The 20,815-nt window shown below is 40.3% G+C and overlaps 1 protein-coding gene across 4 annotated transcripts in view; it reads left to right on the top strand.

The window, feature by feature from the left end:
* Positions 1-13,566, top strand: part of NEDD4 (NEDD4 E3 ubiquitin protein ligase) — a 123,138-nt gene extending 109,572 nt beyond the window's left edge. For all 4 annotated transcript variants that reach the window (XM_077881190.1, XM_077881191.1, XM_077881189.1 and 1 more), the window contains 11 exons: positions 123-352; positions 1,721-1,842; positions 1,935-2,005; positions 3,092-3,187; positions 3,518-3,591; positions 3,866-3,926; positions 6,354-6,413; positions 6,496-6,603; positions 7,211-7,307; positions 9,933-10,005; positions 10,530-13,566. In XM_077881190.1, the coding sequence (XP_077737316.1) occupies positions 123-352; positions 1,721-1,842; positions 1,935-2,005; positions 3,092-3,187; positions 3,518-3,591; positions 3,866-3,926; positions 6,354-6,413; positions 6,496-6,603; positions 7,211-7,307; positions 9,933-10,005; positions 10,530-10,632 (1,095 nt within the window). In that variant the 3' untranslated portion in view covers positions 10,633-13,566. The remainder of the gene's footprint in view (positions 1-122; positions 353-1,720; positions 1,843-1,934; positions 2,006-3,091; positions 3,188-3,517; positions 3,592-3,865; positions 3,927-6,353; positions 6,414-6,495; positions 6,604-7,210; positions 7,308-9,932; positions 10,006-10,529) is intronic.
* Positions 13,567-20,815: the final 7,249 nt, after the last annotated feature.

Genomic DNA, 20,815 nt, shown 5'->3' with positions numbered 1-20,815 from the left:
AAAAAAGTGTCCTGGGCACAGGGAAGAGCACAACGGTTTTTTTTAACTTTCATGAAAAATAAAGTTGCCAACATGTTGAATTGATTATTTAAACTGTAGGTTTCTCTTCTCTGGGTTTTCAGAACGACATTCCAAACAAATTTGAAATGAAACTTCGCCGTGCAACTGTCCTTGAGGACTCTTACAGGAGGATTATGGGTGTCAAGAGAGCGGATTTCCTCAAGGCTCGACTGTGGATTGAGTTCGATGGTGAAAAGGGATTAGATTACGGAGGAGTCGCTAGAGAATGGTTTTTCCTGATCTCAAAGGAAATGTTTAACCCTTATTATGGGTTGTTTGAATATTCTGCTACGTAAGTAGTTTCACAATGACTATACAGAAAAAAGTCGCTGCTTTGAAACTAACAAAGAGTTGTATGATGCAAGGAAACTGTATCTTACAATGTGCCAGAAAAGGGAAACTGTAACTGATGTGTCAAAACACTCTTAAAAAAATTGTGGCAAAATATACATAACATAAAACCATTTTAGCCATTTCAAGTGTGCAGCTCAGTGGTATTAAGTACATTTACATTGTTGTGCAATTGCCAGCACCGTCCATCTCCAAAACATCCATCTCCAAAACATTTTTATTATCCCAAACTGAAACTGTACCCATGAAACACTAACTCCATTATTCCCGGGCAGTCATCATTCTGCCTTCTATCTTGGTGAATTTAACTGCTTTAGGTACTTCTGCATAGAAGTAGAATTGTACAGGATTTTCCTTTTTTTTTTTTTAATTTTTTAAAAATTTATTTATGATAGTCACACAGAGAAAGAGAGAGAGGCAGAGACATAGGCAGAGGGAGAAGCAGGCTCCATGCACCGGGAGCCCGACATGGGATTCGATCCCGGGTCTCCAGGATCGTGCCCTGGGCCAAAGGCAGGCGCTAAACCGCTGCGCCACCCAGGGTTCCCAAGGATTTTCCTTTTGTGATTGACTTATTTCATTAGCTATGCCCTCAAGGTTCATCCATGGCATTGCATATGTCAGGATTTTCTTCCTGTATGAAGCTGAGTAACACCCCATTGTGTAAAGGAGCACCACATTTTGCATATTCATCATCGGTTATTGAACATTTGAGTTGTTTTCCACCTTTTGACAGAAATGGCTTTTAAAAAAAAAAAGATTTTATTTTATCTATTCATGAGAGACACAGAGAGGGAAGAAGAGACATAGGCAGTGGGAGAAGCAGGCTCCCCGTAGGGAACCTGATGCGGGACTGGATCCCAGGGCCCTAGGATCATTCCCTGAGCTGAAGGCAGATGCTCAACCACTGAACCACCCAGGAGTCCCAGAAGTGACTCTTTTTAAAAACATTAAGTCCAGGGGTCTAACATGGTTCTAATAGAGGTAAACAACTTCCAAAGAGGGAGCTAATTTATAGTTTTGTCATATTAAAATTTTTATTTGAGGGTAACCTGGGTGGCTCAGTTGGTTAAGCATCTGCCTTTGGCTCAGGTCATGATCCCCCAGTCCTTGGATTGAGCCCCACATCAAGCTCCCTACTCAGTGGGGAACCTGCTTCTCCCTCTCCCTCTGCAGCTCCCTCTGTCACTCTCCCTGCATGTGCATGCGTGCTCTCTGTCGAATAAATAAATAAAGTCTTTTTAAAAATAAAATAAAATTTTTATATAGAAGTATAGAGAGAAGCATTTAAATGTGGTTGTCTTTACAGGGATAATTACACCCTACAGATAAATCCAAACTCTGGATTGTGTAACGAGGATCACCTCTCTTACTTCAAGTTTATTGGCCGAGTAGCTGGAATGGCAGTTTATCATGGCAAACTGTTGGATGGTTAGTATTAAACATAAAACTTTTTTTTAAGTATAATTATCTCATTTGTTTCATTTGTTAATCATTTTCAATATATTTGATTTTTTTGAAAGGTTTCTTCATCCGCCCATTTTACAAGATGATGCTACACAAACCAATAACACTTCATGATATGGAATCGGTGGTAGGTCTTTTTTCCTTATCATGTAGAGAAAGTATGATTTAGCAAGCAATCGGATATTTTAAAGTTAAAATTTGATGATGAAGAAATTAATAGATTATAATGTTCCCAAATACAAATGAACATTTTTCCCAACATTCTAATACAAAAATTTTCTAATGCCTAATAATATTTTTAAAATTTTACAATGGACCAATATGTGTATCCACCACCAAGATTCCATACTGTTTTTTTTTTCTATACTTACTTTATTACCTACCTATCCATCAGTCCACCCGTGTGTCCATCAATCCATCTTCTTTTTTGATGCAGAATGCTATAGATATCAGTAAATTTCTCCCTAATTACTTCAGTATACTATCAATGTTTGAATTATGATCTTTTATGATGAATGGCATATGTTTGCAAAATGACAGTCCAGAGGCAAGGGCTTGTGGTTAGGCTACTCTAAAGAAGTGGAAACCCAAGGACTAAACCCCTGACTGTAGCCCTGCTGCCTGAGCTGAATAGCCTTATAGACTATGTGTACACATGGATTCTAAGATCTCTTCCTGGGGACCAAGTACATTTTTTATTCCTTTCTTGTGACATTATTAATGTGGATGGTATGATTCTTTATGAATCATAAAATTTCATAGTTATTTGAGTTGGTTAATTAAGGTTCTGTATTTCATTTGAGATTTTTCTTTAACTTGGACCAGATATAAATAACAACCTGCTCATAGCTACCTAAACATTCAAGTCTCAAGAGGCCATATGAGAAAGGTGCTAGGTGCTCCTGGGTATCCATGGGGGTTAGTATTCATCTGGAAACTACTTTAGTTGACCCTTCAACTGGATAATCAAATCTTTACCTCCATAGAGATAGATTTCCAAACTGTCAGGCAACCACCACTCCACTGATTTATGCATCTTTTACTCTCACTTACTAGTCATCCCACTCTGTTTATAATACTTGTTGGAATATAAGAAAAGATGTGCTACTACTTTTCATCTTTTGTCCACGTATTCAGATTCTCAGCATACTTTATTTGCAGGTTCAGGTGTCTTTTTTTATACAAATTTTAAATATGCAATTTCCCTATTTAGGATGGTGAATATTACAATTCACTAAGATGGATTCTTGAAAATGATCCAACAGAATTGGACCTCAGGTTTGTCATAGATGAAGAACTTTTTGGACAGGTTTGTAAATTTTGATTAATTGAAATGGTACATAAATTGTGAAACAAATGTTATAACAAGTCTAGAAGCTAAATAATACATATCCTTGACACATTTCTGTGCTCTATTTTAAAATTTATTTTCCAGTAACAAAAGCTGTCTCAGCAAGAATTTTTGCTTTCTTTGACATTTGACTCATTCCATGTTTATTTTAGTAAAACTAATATTTTAAGTTTTCTTAGCTTGTGAATGGATTTAATTTAAAATACTGGGTTTCTGGTATAACTATAATATGTATATTTTATTTTTTTTCACTAAAATAACATATCAAGATATCATGCTTAATTTTAGACACATCAACATGAATTGAAAATTGGTGGATCAGAAATAGTTGTCACCAATAAGAACAAAAAGGAATATATTTAGTAAGTATTTTGTTAGTATGTATTTTATTATGTTTAGTATATACTTTACTGGAAATAATTTTGTAGTTCTTTCTGGGAAGACTCTGTACCTTCTTCCTTCATAGCCAGCGTCTCAATGTTCTTTATTCTCTTTCTGTAAAAATGCTGTATTACCCATTCATATTTATTTTTGGGCTTACCTAGTCTTTATTTTTTGTTTCCAACTGGAGTAAATATACCTTAAATGTTTTTCTTCATTCATATGAAAAAGATGAAATATTTTGTTTCTTTTTAGTCTTGTAATACAGTGGCGATTTGTAAACCGAATCCAGAAGCAAATGGCTGCTTTTAAAGAGGTATTCATTTACTTTTGTTTGTTCTTCTGTAATTTCAAAGTATAATTCTTGAGTTTCAAGTATTGGAGTCATCACATGTGATAATTAATGGATGACTTGCTTTTTAAAAACAACTTTTAATTTTTATAGTAAAAAATTTTAAATGAATAGGTGTTCACTGTTAAAACTCATTCAAGAAGCCCATTCAGTTGACATTGACAATCCTCCTTCACACTGGTCATGGATCCTCATCTTTTCCCAGTCATGTCTCCTCTTCCTCCTCCATCTTAAGTTACATTAGATGAACAAGGATCAAGGGTGCTATAGGGAGAGTGGAATAGGCCATTTATTTTCCCACATGGGATCACACTATACATGTTAGTTTGTGACTTGCTTTCTTGTCTTATCAAATATTTATTGGAAATCTTTATGTGTCAAGATGCGCAACTATTTTTCCTTGTGGCTGCAGTTTACTCATAAATCCATAAGGTTTTAAACTTCCCCAGTTAGTGAACATTTAGGCTGTTGCCAGTGCACTCTTGTGTCTTAAACCAACTTAAAACCTTCTGTTAGATATTTATCACGTACTTTTTTATTTATCCAGTATTCAGCACTCACTCTGTATCTGGTACTGCACAAGGCATAAAGACATAGGTCCTGTTATAGGGGGCAGAGAATCTGAAGAGGTGGACAGAGGCAAGCCTGTGCTTGGTAAGCACAGTGGAGAGGTGGAAACCAGGGCAGGAGAGGTGCAGGGAGGGACAGGGAAGGCCTAGGGCGTTTGGCCCGCTACATGCAATTCCAAGCAGAATGAGTGGTCTGTGTGAAGTCTGTCCATAAGACTGTGTGCATGTTGGAGAAAATGCCAGCAGTTCATAAGATGATGCAGGAGGTAAAACTGAGCTGGAGAGCTGACCAGAACTGGGTTATGAAGGGCCTGTTTGCTAACCTGGAAACAAAGGTGGGATTTGACTCTTTTGTGAAAATCCAGTGAGGGGAAGGAAGGTGGTATCAAAGGCTGTTCTATGATAAAACACCAGGATTCAATTTATATTTTAGTCAGATCATTCTGGAAGTGGCGTGTAGTGAGTTAGAGTTGGACAAGGCTAGCAGCAGGGGTGGGGGGAGAAGGTACTCCAGTGATCCAGGTGAGCAAAGGTAAGGGCAGGAACTAAGGTGGTAGTGGTGGGAAGACAGCTGTGTGTGTATCTGAGTGGGATTCATGAGGGAGAGCTGTAGCTCAGGATGCTTTAAAGGATAGAGGTCTGGGGAGGGCAGCATGAATTTGGGGATCATCTGCCTTTGTGTCCTGGAGCTGTGGACTAGGTGAGATGGGAAATTGGAAGAATGGTACGAACAATGAAAGTGGATGGCCACCATAGAGATGTGGGAACAGCAATATGGAAGGAACCAGTGGGTAGAAAAGGAGACTTCAAGGGAAATTAGCAAATGCAGACAGAGATGAAAGAGAAATCATCCACAGCAGACAAAGTTTCAACAACGAAGGTGTTTTCAACAATATCCTAGTGCAAAGAAGTAAAAAAAGATACAGAACTAGGAAGTGTTTATCAGAATTAGCCACAGAGCTGTCTCTGACTTTTTCCAGGACAGCCTGAGGGAAGCAGGGGCACAGAGGGCAGATGGCAGCGGGTGGAGGCAGAGCTGCAGGTGGGCAGGTGGCTTCAGTAAGGTATAATAACTTGGCAGTAAAGAGAAGAAAGATGGTTTTGCTTTTTTGTTTTGTTTTGTTTTTAAATTATTTATTCATGAGAGAGAGAGAGAGAGAGGCAGAGACATAGGCAGAGGGAGAAGCAGGCTCCCTGTGGAGAGCCTGATATGGGACTTGATCCCAGGACCCCAGAATCACAACCTGGGCCGAAGGCAGATGCTCAACCACTGAGCCAGCCAAGAACCCCTTTTTTGTTATTTTTAAGGTAGATAAGCTTAAACAAGTATAAATGCATGTAGTGAGCTAATAAAGAGAAGGAGATTTAGTGAGAGGAGCCCTTCGGGGAAGCAGATGAGGCACAGAGAGGAGATAGCACCTGTCTCTGACAGTGGGAAGGGAGACCACAATGATGTCAGTGGCAGTTGGTACATGGAGATGCGTGCAGAAGGTTGAGGGAATTCCATAATCGCCTCTGTTTTGTCTCTCAAATAAAAGTTATCTGCTGTCAAGAAGGGGTAACATGGAGGAGGAGGAAGTGCCTTGGGAAGTGTGGAGAGGTTTCAAAATAGCCATTGTGAGGAATCAGTGAGAAAGAAGAGATTATGGACATGTACATTTTCTTGCCAATACTGGAATCTCAGTTAACTTAAGAACCCAAGACTAGGTGGTGGTAGGAACCTATGTGCATGTGGGATTTCTCCAGAACAACCCAGGAGCTAAAGTAGAGGGCTGTCAATGGAATCTGCTAACCAATTTTTAAAATACATTCCTTCTCCTAGGGATTTTTTGAACTAATACCACAGGATCTCATCAAAATTTTCGATGAAAATGAACTAGAGGTAAGAAATACTCTTATTTTCAAACAGGATTTTTGTGTCCATTATTTATCTTGTCTGTAGTTTGACATTTCTTATCACGTAGCTTCTTATGTGTGGATTGGGAGATGTCGATGTGAATGACTGGAGAGAACACACAAAATATAAGAATGGCTACAGTGTGAATCATCAAGTCATACAGTGGTTCTGGAAGGTAATTGAAAGCTTCTGTTTCTGTAAATTACTTTTCAATAGATTCAGTCATATTAACTATACTAATGGATCACATAGAGATAAGACACAATGTAATGTACTGTATACATCTACCTTCCGGATATGGCTGCAACCTCCATGCATATTTATAGATAAGTCAGTGTTCAGAATGTAGGAAGTCATGGGAACAGCCGTGGTGGGCTCTTGGTTCCTTACCAGCAGTAGAACTGTCCAAGAGAACTTGTAATCACCTGCAGTGCATTCTCTGGGCCTCCTGCATGGCTGCTTTAAATGTTATTTTCCATCTAATTGAGAATTGTGTGTGTTACTCAATAATATCAGTAAATATCATTTTTAAAAAGCCACGAGTCACATCCAAAAAGATATTTTTGTCACTTTATTAGGCTGTGATCTCATCCCACAGAGTTACTCTGTGTTTTTAGGAATTCTGTAAGCCACCCAGAAACACAAATGTAACTAACAGATATATGTAAATTTAATAATGGATCATTAATACCATAATTAAATTCTGATAACATATTTTTTAAGATAGTTCTGTTACTTTTTTTCCTAGGGATGTACCTAAATGCTGTTTTTCTCTTATTCAGGCTGTTCTAATGATGGATTCAGAAAAAAGAATAAGATTACTTCAGTTTGTCACTGGTACATCTCGAGTGCCTATGAATGGATTTGCTGAACTCTATGGTAAGAATTTGCTGCAGATCATTAAAAAATGGAGTGATGCCACTTGTCTTTTTTATTGCTGATTAGTTGTCAAGCTTCTTTCATTTATACAAACACTGGGCTTAATAAAAAAGAATTAAGGGTTTTAAATGATTTACTGAGATACACTGAAGTAGGCCAGAATATATGTACACCTTCTAATCAGATACCAAAGGATAAAACATGAAATGCCTCGAGTTACTTTCCATTCTTGAATTTTAAATTTGATTCCTGCTACATATTCCATCACAGAAAGAGCATTGTCTGTGGGGTGATGGTTTAGGGCAACATGTAACGTCCCACAGAATGTTAGTAAGTATTCAGCAGGAAACAGAGTTCCATAGTAGAATACATTTGAGGAAAATACATTCAGAACCTTTACTATGAAAAAAAGGGGTTTCAAAACTTATTTGATCATGGAAGATGTATATGTGTGTGCGCGTGCGCGTGCGCGCATGCGTGTGGTGTGTGTGTATGATGTTTGTGTATGTGCAGGACTAGGGACAAGACTACATATCTTTCAATATTCAGAATAGTTACTATTAATGGAGCTTTCTATAAAGTGAAATTCTGCATATCCTATCAAACTGTTTTCTAGTGGATATATTTAGAGGTGTGTTTTGAAAGAAACAAACAAACCTGCTGTTTCTGATATGGATCAACTTTTCTCAAATCAGCTATTTATTGGAATGACATTTACTTGCTTTTAAAGATACTAAGAGGAATACATCTTTCAGGGAAGGTGTAGCTCAGGTTGGAGCCCTGCTCAGAGCAACAGCGAAGTTTAGAATTGTTCTGGAAACTACAAGTCAGAACTGCAGCCTCAGTAGTTGCTGAGCTGAATTTTTCATGCAAAGAGAAAGCTGCTGCTGTCTGACGGGATCACCAGCCCCGTCCATCTCCTTGGCAAACCTGATCTCCTTTTTTTTTTTTTTAAATTTTTTATTTATTTATGATAGTCACACAGAGAGAGAGAGAGGCAGAGACACAGGCAGAGGGAGAAGCAGGCTCCATGCACCGGGAGCCCGACGTGGGACTCGATCCCAGGTCTCCAGGATCGCACCCTGGGCCAAAGGCAGGCGCCAAACCGCTGCGCCACCCAGGGATCCCAAACCTGATCTCCTTAAGCTCCATGTGTATCTGTTTGCAGCACCTGTCAAGCAGCTGTTGCTTCCTCACCTAGAGTCACCATGCTCAGTGAGAAGAATGAGATAGGAGCTGTGCCCTAATAAATGTGCCCCTGCTTGCCCAACTGGATTTCTTTGCATTTGTCTTTTCAGTGGTTTCCTGTGACTTCCTCTCCTTTTCTTCTCCCATATTTTAGCCAGTTACAGTAGGGAAAGATCAAGGCAGGCTGAACACCCCTTTCCATGTCTAGCTCCACGTCCTCCTTTTATGCAGTCCGGGCCTACAGCCATCCATTGGTTTCATGAATTGTTTGGAATTTGGGGGAAATATCCCACACATGGGGCCAGACTTGGTAGTATTAGAATATAATTCAAATTCTTATGCATTTTCAAAAAGAAGTCACTTCAAGCTGTTAATATTATAATACAGTATTATCTATTCAATAAAAGGGTGTCTTAGTTGACTTAAAGGGAGTGTTCACAATGGATTATTTAGGTGAGAGAGTCAAGAGGCAGGGAAATATGTACGATCCCATGTTATGGAAAACCATGACAAGAATACTGAAATTTTAACTGAACGTAATTATGATGTGTGATGTGTGAAAAACAATGCTTTTTGAGAAAACTGTAATATCAAGAATATCCAGTATATTTAGTGCTGCTTCTGGCAGTTATACTCACACACATAATTAGGTATGACTATAAGACATGGGGAAAAGTATAGAAGGTTCTGCATTGGGTTGTCAGCACTGATTACCTGAGTGATTGGAGGATGTTGAGACTGGAGGGAAGGGAGAACTAAGTGCAAACTTCAAAGAAAAAAGTTTCTGAAAAAAAGAAAAGAAAAGAAAGTTTCTGAAAGTGTCCATAATAAAAGAAAAATGCAGCATGGATCACATGCTTACCTTCACACAAAATTCCATTTATACACACACACAATGATCCATGATAGAAGGTTTACTCAGATTTGAGAGTGGACTTTGAGGTGATTTTTACTCCCTTCATTATTTTTTCCCTATTGCTTTAATTTCCTTGCACTGAGACTAGATAATCAGAAAAAAATAAAGCTATTTTCAGCAGGACTGGAAAAAAAAAAGAAAATATTTATTTTCTCTGTGTACCTGTGAAGGAGATGGTCATGTGGAGACACAGGGCTAGCACACAGCAAAAGTCCTAGAGCTCTGGTACCCTAGAGGCCCAGTGATATGGTGACCATGCGTGAGTTGCTAGGAAGGAAGCTTCATCTCGTGGCTGGAAAATGAAGCCATCAAGGACACCACAGCCTTCTTTTCTCTTGAGTTTAAAGAAACTAGATTAGTAGGTTTAAGATTAGTATGTATGTTCATTAGTAGTATGTTCACTATTAGTAGTATGTTCATAGATCAGTATGTTTAAGTTCTACACTGGAAAAAATGAGTTGTGAAATTTTAGGGATTCCTATAAAGAATAAATGAGACCAAAGCAACTCTTTTCTTTGCAGGCTCAAATGGACCACAGTCATTTACAGTTGAACAGTGGGGTACCCCGGAAAAGCTGCCAAGAGCCCATACATGGTAAGCAGTTTTTTCGACCCTTAGAGAACACGTTTTCAGAGAGTGAAGCTCCTCTAACAGTCTGGGTACAGAAGGTCTAGCCTGCTCTGTGTCAGTGGCAGCTATGGAGGAGGGGGAGAAGAAGGCAGAAACAATGCAGATCAGGTATGTCTTTGCCTGGCAGGCCTGGGCTTGGAGACCAGGAAACTGAACAGTGGAGAGGCCCATCTCACCCATGGACCATGTGTGGCCCACCATCACATGAATGATGGGTCATCCCAAGAGAAGCTAGAACATACCCTTTGGGAGGTTAAATTAACAGAGGAACCCAGACATTTGGAGGTCAAAGTGGGAGTGAGAGAGGACAGCACCAAGACGTCATGGGATGAGTCCATGCCTAGAGCCCAGTACTGTATCTTCCTTCTCCTCTGGTGATAAAATGCCTTCTAGTATTGTTGAACACATCACGAATAGCATTATCATTGGCCACCATGGCACTTGCTTTGTCAATGTCTGTCGTAACCAGGTCCTCTCTGTTCTTTCAGCTTTAATCGCTTGGACTTGCCACCCTATGAATCATTTGAAGAATTATGGGATAAACTGCAGATGGCAATTGAGAACACTCAAGGCTTTGATGGCGTTGATTAGATTCCAAGTAACAACCTAGAGTGTTTCACTGCCACTTTTGTCTAAGCAAAATCTTGACTTAAAATTTTCCAGGGAACTACTACAACTTGGCCTTTGTTTCTTCCCAGATAGTGGAGAAAAACCCGATAAAAGTATTAGAAGAAGCAGTATGACAACCTTACTGTTATTTCATTCACTTTTAAATAATACGTTGCATTCACACAGCTGTTTCTATCTTTAGAGTTCCCACTCTAGGATTTAAGTCCCTTGTGCCTGAAATAGTTTTGTCCTTAACATTTACCTCTTTTACAGTATTTGCCAGGCAGTTCTTTCTTAAACTACTGAAATTATAACTGTGAAATATTTGTGATAAGTGTCTCGTGTGAAAAGTTGGATGCTTTTTGAGAAGGAAAACCGAAATTTGGAAAAGAATACTTTAATATTGATTAAACTACAATGTATTTCATGCTGCCTACAGCTATTTATTGTTTTGTAGACCTGCCTCCTGCACCTTACTGCCCAGATTTTTGGAAAAACCTTGGAAAATGTGTTACCTTTCTTTTTCGTCCACTGACTCCCTTGCAAAAAAAAATTGTTTACTTCTTAATTTTAAAAGTATTTGGCTTTTGTGAATATGTAGCATTACTGAACAAGGTGGTTTGTAAGATGTGTGAAGCGAATTAAGATTCGCAGTGTGAAGAGTATTAACACCTTTGCCTTTGCCTGTATATCTTTATGGTTCACTGGCATAATCATTACTCCTCCGTGTTTAAAGCAAAAGAATTCCTTCTTCAGACACTACACTAAAGCTTCACAGAGCAGTGTTTCTAAATATGCCTTGAAGAACTAAGTTAAATGTATAGTACCTGCTTTTACTAGTCATTCTTTATACTTGCACAATTATGTAGTAAATATATGTTTACAGGGTTTATTATGTTTACAGATTAAGCTAATTTCTGTAGTTGCATTTTTATATTTTTAGTATCTCTCTTTAGTCAAAAAACCAAATAATTTGTTAAACATAACCAAAGAACAGTTGTAATGAGTAATTTGTATTAAGCCTATTACCCACATTTCTTATGCTTTTTTAAAATACTGTTTACTATGAAAATGATGTTTTACTATAAATCCAAAATTCTTTGGGAAAAATGCGACAAGTAGAATCCTACTTTAACCAAATTGAAGTATGTAGAAATCATGTGCATGCATTCAACAAATGTGTACTGAATGCCTGCTGTGTGCCTAGCCCTGTGCAAGGCCCTGGGGGTGAGAGCTGTCAGCTTCAAAGAAATCTAGCTCAGTCCTCACCTCAAGGAATTTACAGATATGTAAATGAGTTTGTAAACAGTCAAAAGTAGCAGTGAGCAGAAGGAGGCAAAAGGGAATGTGTTCTGTACACCTGCGAAGATGAAGTGTGCCAAGACTTGTATTTATGTTTCATACGTATATTAGAATGATTACATAGAAAATGCTCTTGCAAAAAGTTAAACCTGTTTCTAATATGGCATCTTGGTGATTGAGGAGTAATTGTAAATATATGTTATAAATCTTCTTAAATACATATGTATACTCAGAGAGTTGTAATTTTAGTATATGTGCTGCTGAAGCAAGCACTCGGAGAGTTGTAAACAGTGCTTCTGATTACTGGTTTAAGTTTGTGGGGTATGACACTATGGGTACTTATCAGCACCTGGTAAGGATCTCCAGTGTGACAAAGTAGCAAAACTGCTTTCCACACACCACCTCTGCAGCACAGCTTGGGGAAGGTCATTCACAGATTGGTGCACTCTGTGTTTTATTTTCACCTGTGTTAACTAGCATTCAGGCAAGACCACCGGATAGAGTACTAGTTTTATCACTTACCAACTGTTTAAACTGAAGCAACTTACTTAACCTCTCTGGGCTCCTGTTCTTTCATCAGTCAAAGAACAATCATACCCACTCTCATTGTCAGGGAAGATTGTTGTAAGTTTCAGAGAGCTGCTTTGTGCTTTGTGTTGACCAGAAGATGCTTTGTGCTTTGTGTTGACCATCAGATTTTATCAAATCAGGTATGCACACTAGCTACACTCCCAAAGAAGAATCTCTTCCTTTAAAAATAAAATGTCTGCTAACAAAGAAGTAGGAACATCTCTGATGTTGACTATATATGTATGTGTGTGTTTATATATGCCATCAGAATTCATTTTCTCCACATCAGCAAAGTAATATTAATATGGGCCAATGCATTTTGAAATGTCCTCATTGTAGAGAACTTAATGTGAAAACTATTTTTGTTCACACAGGATTTTGCCATATAATTGTTTATCATTTCTGTGAAATATAGCAGATCAGAGTTTGAGAAAATATAAAGCTTGCTTTTCATCTGACTGATACTCATTTGGATGGTTCTGTGACAAGATATAAAATAAGATATTAATGAAACCAGACACTGCCACCAGCTCCCAGCGACAGACCATCATCCCCTTCATCTCCAGTTGTGGCTGATGGTCTGCAGGGTACCTGTATCAAGCCACACAGCCTCTCATCCCAGGTAGAAAAGTGTCCCAAATGCACCCTACAGGTAGAGAGTGAATTGGGTCATCTTCATAAAGCAAGGATGTTCTATTTTTCTAGAAATTATAAGCACTTAATTTTAACCTGTATTTTCTCTGTAATCAAGCAAACTTTAACATAGACATAAAATTGGAAAACAAACACATTTCACCCTAACTCAAATTTAAATGGAATGTTTTCATTTTTTTATTTATAATGCTGAAATGATCCTACAGAATTACCAAATTTAACACAATTTGTTTTGATTATAAGCCATTTGACATTGTTTTTAAAAATCTTCTTGTATGGTAAATATATATCAAGATTAATGTATCAAATTTATTGCATACTTTAAAGTATAAAATCATGTTTAAAAATCTTGATGCCACAAATAAAGTTCTATTCTAATAAAAACAAAAACTGTGGTTCATTTTTTTTTTAATTTTCTCTTTTTTTAAGATGTATTTATTTATTTTGGGAAGAGAGCCACATGAGGCCAGGGAGGGGCAGAGAGAGGGGAAAGAGAGTCTGAAGCAGGCTCTGCATGGAGCAAGATGTGGGGCTCAATCTCACAAACCCAAGATCATGACTTGAGCCAAAACCAAGAGTCAATCACTTAACTGTGCCACCAAGTGCCCCACCATTATTCATTTTTTATTCATTTTTTAAATAGAAATGTTTCCAAGCAGGTATTCTGGGTGATATATTCTGGTCTGGTCCTTTGCAGCCACATAAGGAATTCTCATACCATCTTGAATTTGTATCTGATGAATTGGCATGATTATTAAATTCATAATCACAGATCATCTCTACTTTACAAATAGGTCATATTCTAAAAGTCTGGTTGTTAGTAAAAGATCCTGAAGATAATATAATAACAAAGTTACAAGTGGACTGGATTTCAGACAAGCTGTTGCTCAGTCTAGAAGCCAGCTTTGTAACCAACCATTATTTATAAACTTGTTTCTATGAAAGCAGGTGTTCCAAGTATTAATTCAGAAATATGTATTTTTTCCTTCTTCTAGGCACCTGGAAGTTTCCCAGTTAGAAGGGAATCCTAAACTAATTCAAGCCAGCCCTGGGAAGATTCCATTCCCGTTCCCTCTTTGTGCTAAAATCCAGACCATAGCTTTTAATCCTTGGGAGTCGGGCCACTTACCTCTCCACTTCCGCCCCTTGAGGGCTAACCAGCTCTGCAGAAATGAGCCCACATCATGCCTCCTTGTACAGGAAGGCATTTGCTTTGAGCACATCAAGGGCAGACACATTCCTCTTATAAAGGATATTAAGCTAAATGTTAGACTCTTGGGGCCTCACTACAAATAAAGGGCTCCAGTAGATTTGAGGGTATTTTTCTTGAAAGTTAGATTAACACTAAATTAGTGTTAATGTTCTTCCAGCCTCTTCATCTGCAATATATCCAAAGCAGGCCCTCCATCCCACACCACTGTTTCGTTTCTAGTCCATAAATCTGATCTGGTCATTCTGCCAAAGAACCTCTGAAAGCTCCCCAGGACTGGAAGCCTGAAGCCCAACCTGTTGGCATGAAATGCAGTGTCCTCAGCTTACTGTAAGAGTTCCACCTTCCCTCACAGCCCACTAAGGCACCCTGTGCTCCACCCAAACCAGGCCTCTCTCCAGCCTCTAACTGCTGCAGCCTTCTCAGTGCCTGCTTGCCGGGCATGCTTTCACCTGTCATGTCCACTTGAGAATTACTGCTTTTGGACCAATGGAAAGGTGCTGTGGCCTCAGCATTTGATATACTAGCATGAATGGCACTGTATTCCAATGTTTTGTTTGCATAATTCTCTCCTACAAACTTTTGGACAGCTTGAGGTCAGACTAGTACACATCTTTTTAACATGTGCAAAACAGATATTTGATGACTATGATCTGATGAATATTGTTTATGTATACAACCCAGCCCACATGTTCTGAGCACCTCCAGTGTCCCTGGCACTGTGAAAGAATATGCAGGGAGCTCTCTATTGAGAGGGACATTGGGAACTATATAAACACACATGCGGAGAGGGAGCTTGATTGAGATCCTGCTGAGCACCGAGGTCTGCAGTAAACACTTTACGTGGATCCCATTTAATCTTCATAAAAACTCAGTGAGGCAGGTTTTATAGGCTCAAGAAGGACAAGCAATTCACCTGAGGCCACACAGCTTGTAAACTCAGTGGATTATGAACCACAACAGAATCAGGAAAGCTATGGGATCCCACAAACAAATTTCCATGCTGTATTAGTTTCCTTTTGCTGCATTACAAATTATCACAAACTTAGCAGCTAAAATCAGTACCCATTCGTTATCTCAATCCAGTAGGACAGAAGTCCACATAGGCTTCAGCAGGGTTCTCTGCTGAGGATCTCACAAGGCCAAAATGAAGGTGTCAGCCAGCCGGGTTCTTAAATGCTTCCATTTCCCTCAGGTCATTGACAGTACCCAATTCCTTGTGGCTGTAGGTCTAAGGTCTCCATTTTCTCGCTGGCTGTCAGCAGGGGGCCACTCTTAACTTTTAGATGCCACCTCCATCATCAAGCCAATAATGGTGTGTGGAATCCTCAAGCTTAGAATCTCCCTGATGGCCCCTTCTGCCACCAGGTGGAGAAAGTTCCCTACTTTTCAAGGCTCACCTGAATCAATTAAGCCCCCCTGGACAATCTTCCCTTTGGAAGGCTGACTGTGCCATAGGCATAACACAATGAAGGAGTGAGATCTGACATTCACAGCTTGCAGGGATAGGGCACTTAACAGTCGGAGGCAATTGCTAAAAATTCTGCCTCCCATATGAGGTAAAGAATAGCAAAGGCTTATGGAGATACAGCTTGAATAACTGAAACTTATCTAATTTTTATAGTAGTTGTTTTCCATTCAATGTCAATGAAATGCCAGATCGATAAACTGATGCTAATATCAACCAGTAAGATTCAACTTCAGCAGCTGGAAATTCACAAACAGTGCTCTCAGGTGAGCCATTGGTTTCCTTTTTTTCAGTGGCATCAAGTTTAGATTGTTGAAATTAGTTTCAGCTCATTCTTAGGAGCTTCCTTATTATATAAAAAGAAATTTAATAAATCATAGCTGCTCTTTTTGTTTGAAGGGATGGTATTCTCAGTAAAATCATGTTCAGGATGATGAGATTGGTATCAACATGGAGCTGAGAAGGGAAGAAGGCTGTTCACAGTCCAGAGATGCTGATCATTGAGGGGCTTTTGGTCTCTGGAGAGAGGGCAAGGGGGTCTGCAGACACCCTGATAACCAAAAGGACATGTGCCGTCACCCAACTCCAGAGCAGAGTGTTTTCTCCTTGGGAAGCCAACCATGAGTATGCTCAATTCATCATTTAGGTTCAGATTTACATTATCCTATGAAACTTAATGATTATTATGAAGGCGAACCCCATGCCTTCCTCAGGATTGCTTTTCTTTTAACACACATATTTTACAAATGAGAAACGCAAGCATATTCTCTCAAATTAAAGAGAAGTGATGAGCACAGTGAGCTAAGGATAATCCCAGTTTAAATAAACAGGATTTTCACTGATGCTAGACTTGAAAACACAATCCAGATTAATGGCTTTGTTAATAGTCACTGGGCCTTAGCCCAACTGTAGCATAAATATTCTTCCAGACTTGATGACAGTGAGCTAGCTTATGTTTGGTCCTCCAAAGGGATGCCCAGCTTCTCAGGGATGAATGGATTGCAGCCAACTGGGTTTGCTTTCATAGTATTGCTGTTTAATGTAATGGCGTAATGCTTGTGAATGCATGTTGATGTGTGTGATTTTAAGCTAGGAGGAATTCAATAATCTTTTATCCCTGTCTACTTCTTAAAAAAAAAAAAAAAAAGGGGGGATCCCTGGGTGGCGCAGCGGTTTGGCGCCTGCCTTTGGCCCAGGGCGCGATCCTGGAGACCCGGGATCGAATCCCACATCAGGCTCCAGGTGCATGGAGCCTGCTTCTCCCTCTGCCTATGTCTCTGCCCCTCTCTCTCTCTCTCTCTCTGTGACTATCATAAATAAATAAAAATTAAAAAAAAAAAGATTTAAAAAAAAAAGTGTGAGAAGCAAAGAAAGAAAGCTCTGTGAACTCAGTCACTACTGGGACTCTGAATATCTATGGTTGCCCAGAGACTCAATTTATATACTTGCCCCCTTGCCATCCGGGAACAATGTGAATTGGAATTCAGGATTTATCATCGAGACCTCTAATTACTAATTTAAGCATTGCCTGGGTGGGGAAAGGGGAACATGCAGCACTACAAGCCTTTGGAAAGTATATTATGACATTTAAGACCTCACTCAGAGCCAAGTCCTTGTCTGGCGCTGTCCAGTAGAAATATAATGCAGATGATGTGCAATTTTAAATCTTCTAGTAGCATGTTTTAAAAAGTAAAAAGATATGTGAGTTTAATTGTAATAATATATTTTATTTAACCTATATGTATATATAGAGAATATTATCATTTCAGGATGCAAGCAATATCAAATTGCTAATGAAATACTTTTCATTCGGGGCGGGGAGGGGGGCTAAGTCTTTATAACGCAATATATATTTTATGCTTACAGCATATCTCAGTCCAGACTGGCCACATTTCAAATAGCCATCTGTGGCTTCTTCCACTGTATAGGAAGCACTGGAATCAACGGGCCAAGGTCATGCTTCCACATGATATAAGAGAATTGAGAAGCAGCTAGACATGACTCACCTGAAAATGTGCTAAATCAGCTGGCTTTCTCCAGGCAACTCCAGAGACTTGGAAGGAGTTCCTCCGGGAGAGCTAAATGCTGAAAACAAAGCAATATTCTAGACAGTTGCTGTGTGGCCATTCCAAATTTTATATTTAGGAGCTTAAGGATGGCAGTCTGGTTGAAAGGGGAACTGTGTTCACACTCTAAGCACACTGTTTCCACTTAGATTGTATGCTTGCTAGGGATGGCTTGGGAGAAATCCAAAGTGAATTATGAGGAAGGAGACGAGATCTCCACATCACACCAAGACTGCTTTGTACAGCTGAGGCTGTCCTCAATGGTGACCCAGATTGAAGGCCATGGAAGCTGTGGGCAGAAGCAAATATAGGGTAATCGCTGGAAACCAGCATCCCGGGTGAAGTTCTACATCTGAAATCTTGGAAGATCACCACCAAGACAGGGACAGAGAAGGGGGTGGTTTATCAGAAAGAAACAGCCAGAAAGTTGGGGGTCACTATAAGATTGGACAACTGGGAGCGTAAGGCCACAGCAGACAAGGGAACTCCACGGGGTCGCAGGGGGTCACCTGGGAAAGAACTCCTTTGACATTGAAGGGAAGGCAGAGACTGTGGGAGAGACATCTGTTTGTTTTTTCTGGTGCAAGGAGAATAACAAAATGCGACCAGGAGAGTAATAGACTACAGATGGAGGACTTCTGGCTGAGAGAGCTCAGTCCAGCCAAAGGCTTTGAACTGGAACCAACCCTCTAATTTTCAGCAGTGCGTGTGGCCCATGAAAAGAAAGGGTGAAATAAAACAAGGGACTCAACAGAGAGAATTATGAGTTACTCCCAATGGGTAAAATAGCAGAGATTATACTGGACTGAAGAAATAGGGATTTGATTGTAAAAGGCCTTATATTCAATGCTAAGGAATCCCATTCCAAGACAACAGTGTATGATTTGGCATAAACTCCAGAAAGCTTGCTTTACCTGTTTAAGGGTAAAAAGACTTAGGGGCAGGTGCTAGTCAGGAGAACATTCCAGTGACACAGGAGAGAGATAGAAGCATCTGAACCCAGGGTTGAGTTGTGGGTATGGTGAGAGGCAGGAGGTTGAAGCGGCCTGAGTTGTTGTGCAGGGAGGGACAAGAATGGCAGACAGGAGTCTAGGCTGCATCTACTCTCACATCCACACTGGGGCAACTGGATGGGTCTCATGCTGCCCCTGGAACAGAATTGGGAGAACTATGGACTTTGCACATGGTGATACCACAGGGAGCCTTTGGTCAGCAGCTGTGGATCTGAAGGTGGGTAGAGATTTGGCGGTCATCAGCAAATAACTGTGAGCCTGTGAAGAGACCCTATTACATGTGCAGTAAACTAGGAAAGCTGATCCATATTACCAAATACCACTTCCAATAATTGTATTATACTTTGTAATTAATAGAATAAATGAATCCATTTGGATGATTGGGGGAAGATTAGAATCAATATAATTGGTAGCGTTTTTCTCGCCAAAATCCAGTTTTTAGATCTTTCTTCCTTCTGTGTTAGGTATTCCAGGACCCGTAAATATTGCCAACAGCTCTTCTCCCCTGCATGCCCCACCCCCTCCCCCACGCACACATGTGCATACACTTGTAGCCTGATGCCCTGTTGATGACTGGGGCTCCCACTCCCAATCTTCCCCTGTGCCAGGCCAGATCTCAGTTTGCTCGCTCCCACTTGAGACCCTGCCTCTGCCTCCCCCTGCTCAGTCTTCTGCACTTTAGCATCCAGGCATTGCAAGCTAGAGCTATGGCCCTCCAGCCCAAGCACCTGTGGATAACTGGGCTGATGAGGAAAGCTCTAGAAATCCGCGAGGAAGCATGAGTGGGTGGAGAAACTAAAACCGCCGGGAGGCCCTGAGGAGGTAAGTGAGAATGGGCTCTGAGACCTTAGGGAAGTCTTGGGAGAGAGGAAGTGGAGGCTGGGGGTGGGGGGAGCTGAGGAGCCTAGATGAGCACAGAGGTGGTGGGGAGCTGGCTACCAGACAGGGACAGAAGGGAGTCTGTTGTCACAAGAGGTTCTCTGAGGAAGCCTTGGCCACTCCCCCGGGCCAGCAGGCCACTCACTCCTCCAGCTCTGGAGGGAGCATGAAAGCCCCTTCTTTCTACCTGTGTACTCCAAATGACCAGGTATCTAAGTGACTAAACTTGGTTCCCTCTGGAGGCTGGGCTCCCCAGAAGTGGTGGTGAGTCTCAAGGGCGATGGGACTTGCCCCCCACCCGCATTTGCTGATGACTGAAATCTTAATTTAAGCAAATAAGACCTTCCACTTCCATACTCAGAAGACTGAAATTATAGCACAAAGGACAAAAAATTCCTGTTCATAGTAGCGTGTAAATGACTGAAATAAGATCTATTCCAACACTGACAGAGGTGCGGAAGAGGGACACGTCTTCTAGTGGCATGAGATGAGACGCTGTGGTCCTAAAAGACCCATATTCCCAGTCTAGCCAATTTTTCCTGGGCTCTGTTTCCCCGAAATCCACTTCAGACCCAGAGAAAAAGCCGGGGCAGAGTTCCTGTTGTGAGCAATGGTGGTGGTGTTAGTTGCAGTGTGGACCATTCAATGGTTTCAGCTGCCTGAGATTTCACTTGAGGCTTCTGTGTAGACGTATTTCACAAATCTCTATGCTGCAAAATCACTCCCAAGCACTGAGTTCCTCAGAAGATGCTTACTATTCGTGGGCATGAACTCAGAGAACAAGCATGCATACACCAAGAGGGACAGACATAAATGTGAGGTTTCTTTAATTATACTGGTTCCCTAGTTAAATATACCAGACACAACTTCTGTGAGTTGTGTCAGAATCTTTTCCAGAGTGACAATAACTTTTTCCCTCTGACTCAACCTCTTCATCTTCTCTGCCTCCCTGCCAGCTGTGTGGGGATGGCCTCATCCCGAAGTCTGTTGACCAGGTTACGGG

The sequence above is a fragment of the Canis aureus genome, chromosome 32 (genome assembly GCF_053574225.1).
Source record: "Canis aureus isolate CA01 chromosome 32, VMU_Caureus_v.1.0, whole genome shotgun sequence".
NCBI classification, from domain to species: Eukaryota; Metazoa; Chordata; class Mammalia; order Carnivora; family Canidae; genus Canis; species Canis aureus.
Note: the sequence above shows the minus strand (reverse complement) of the source record. Positions and strands in the feature narration are given on the sequence as shown.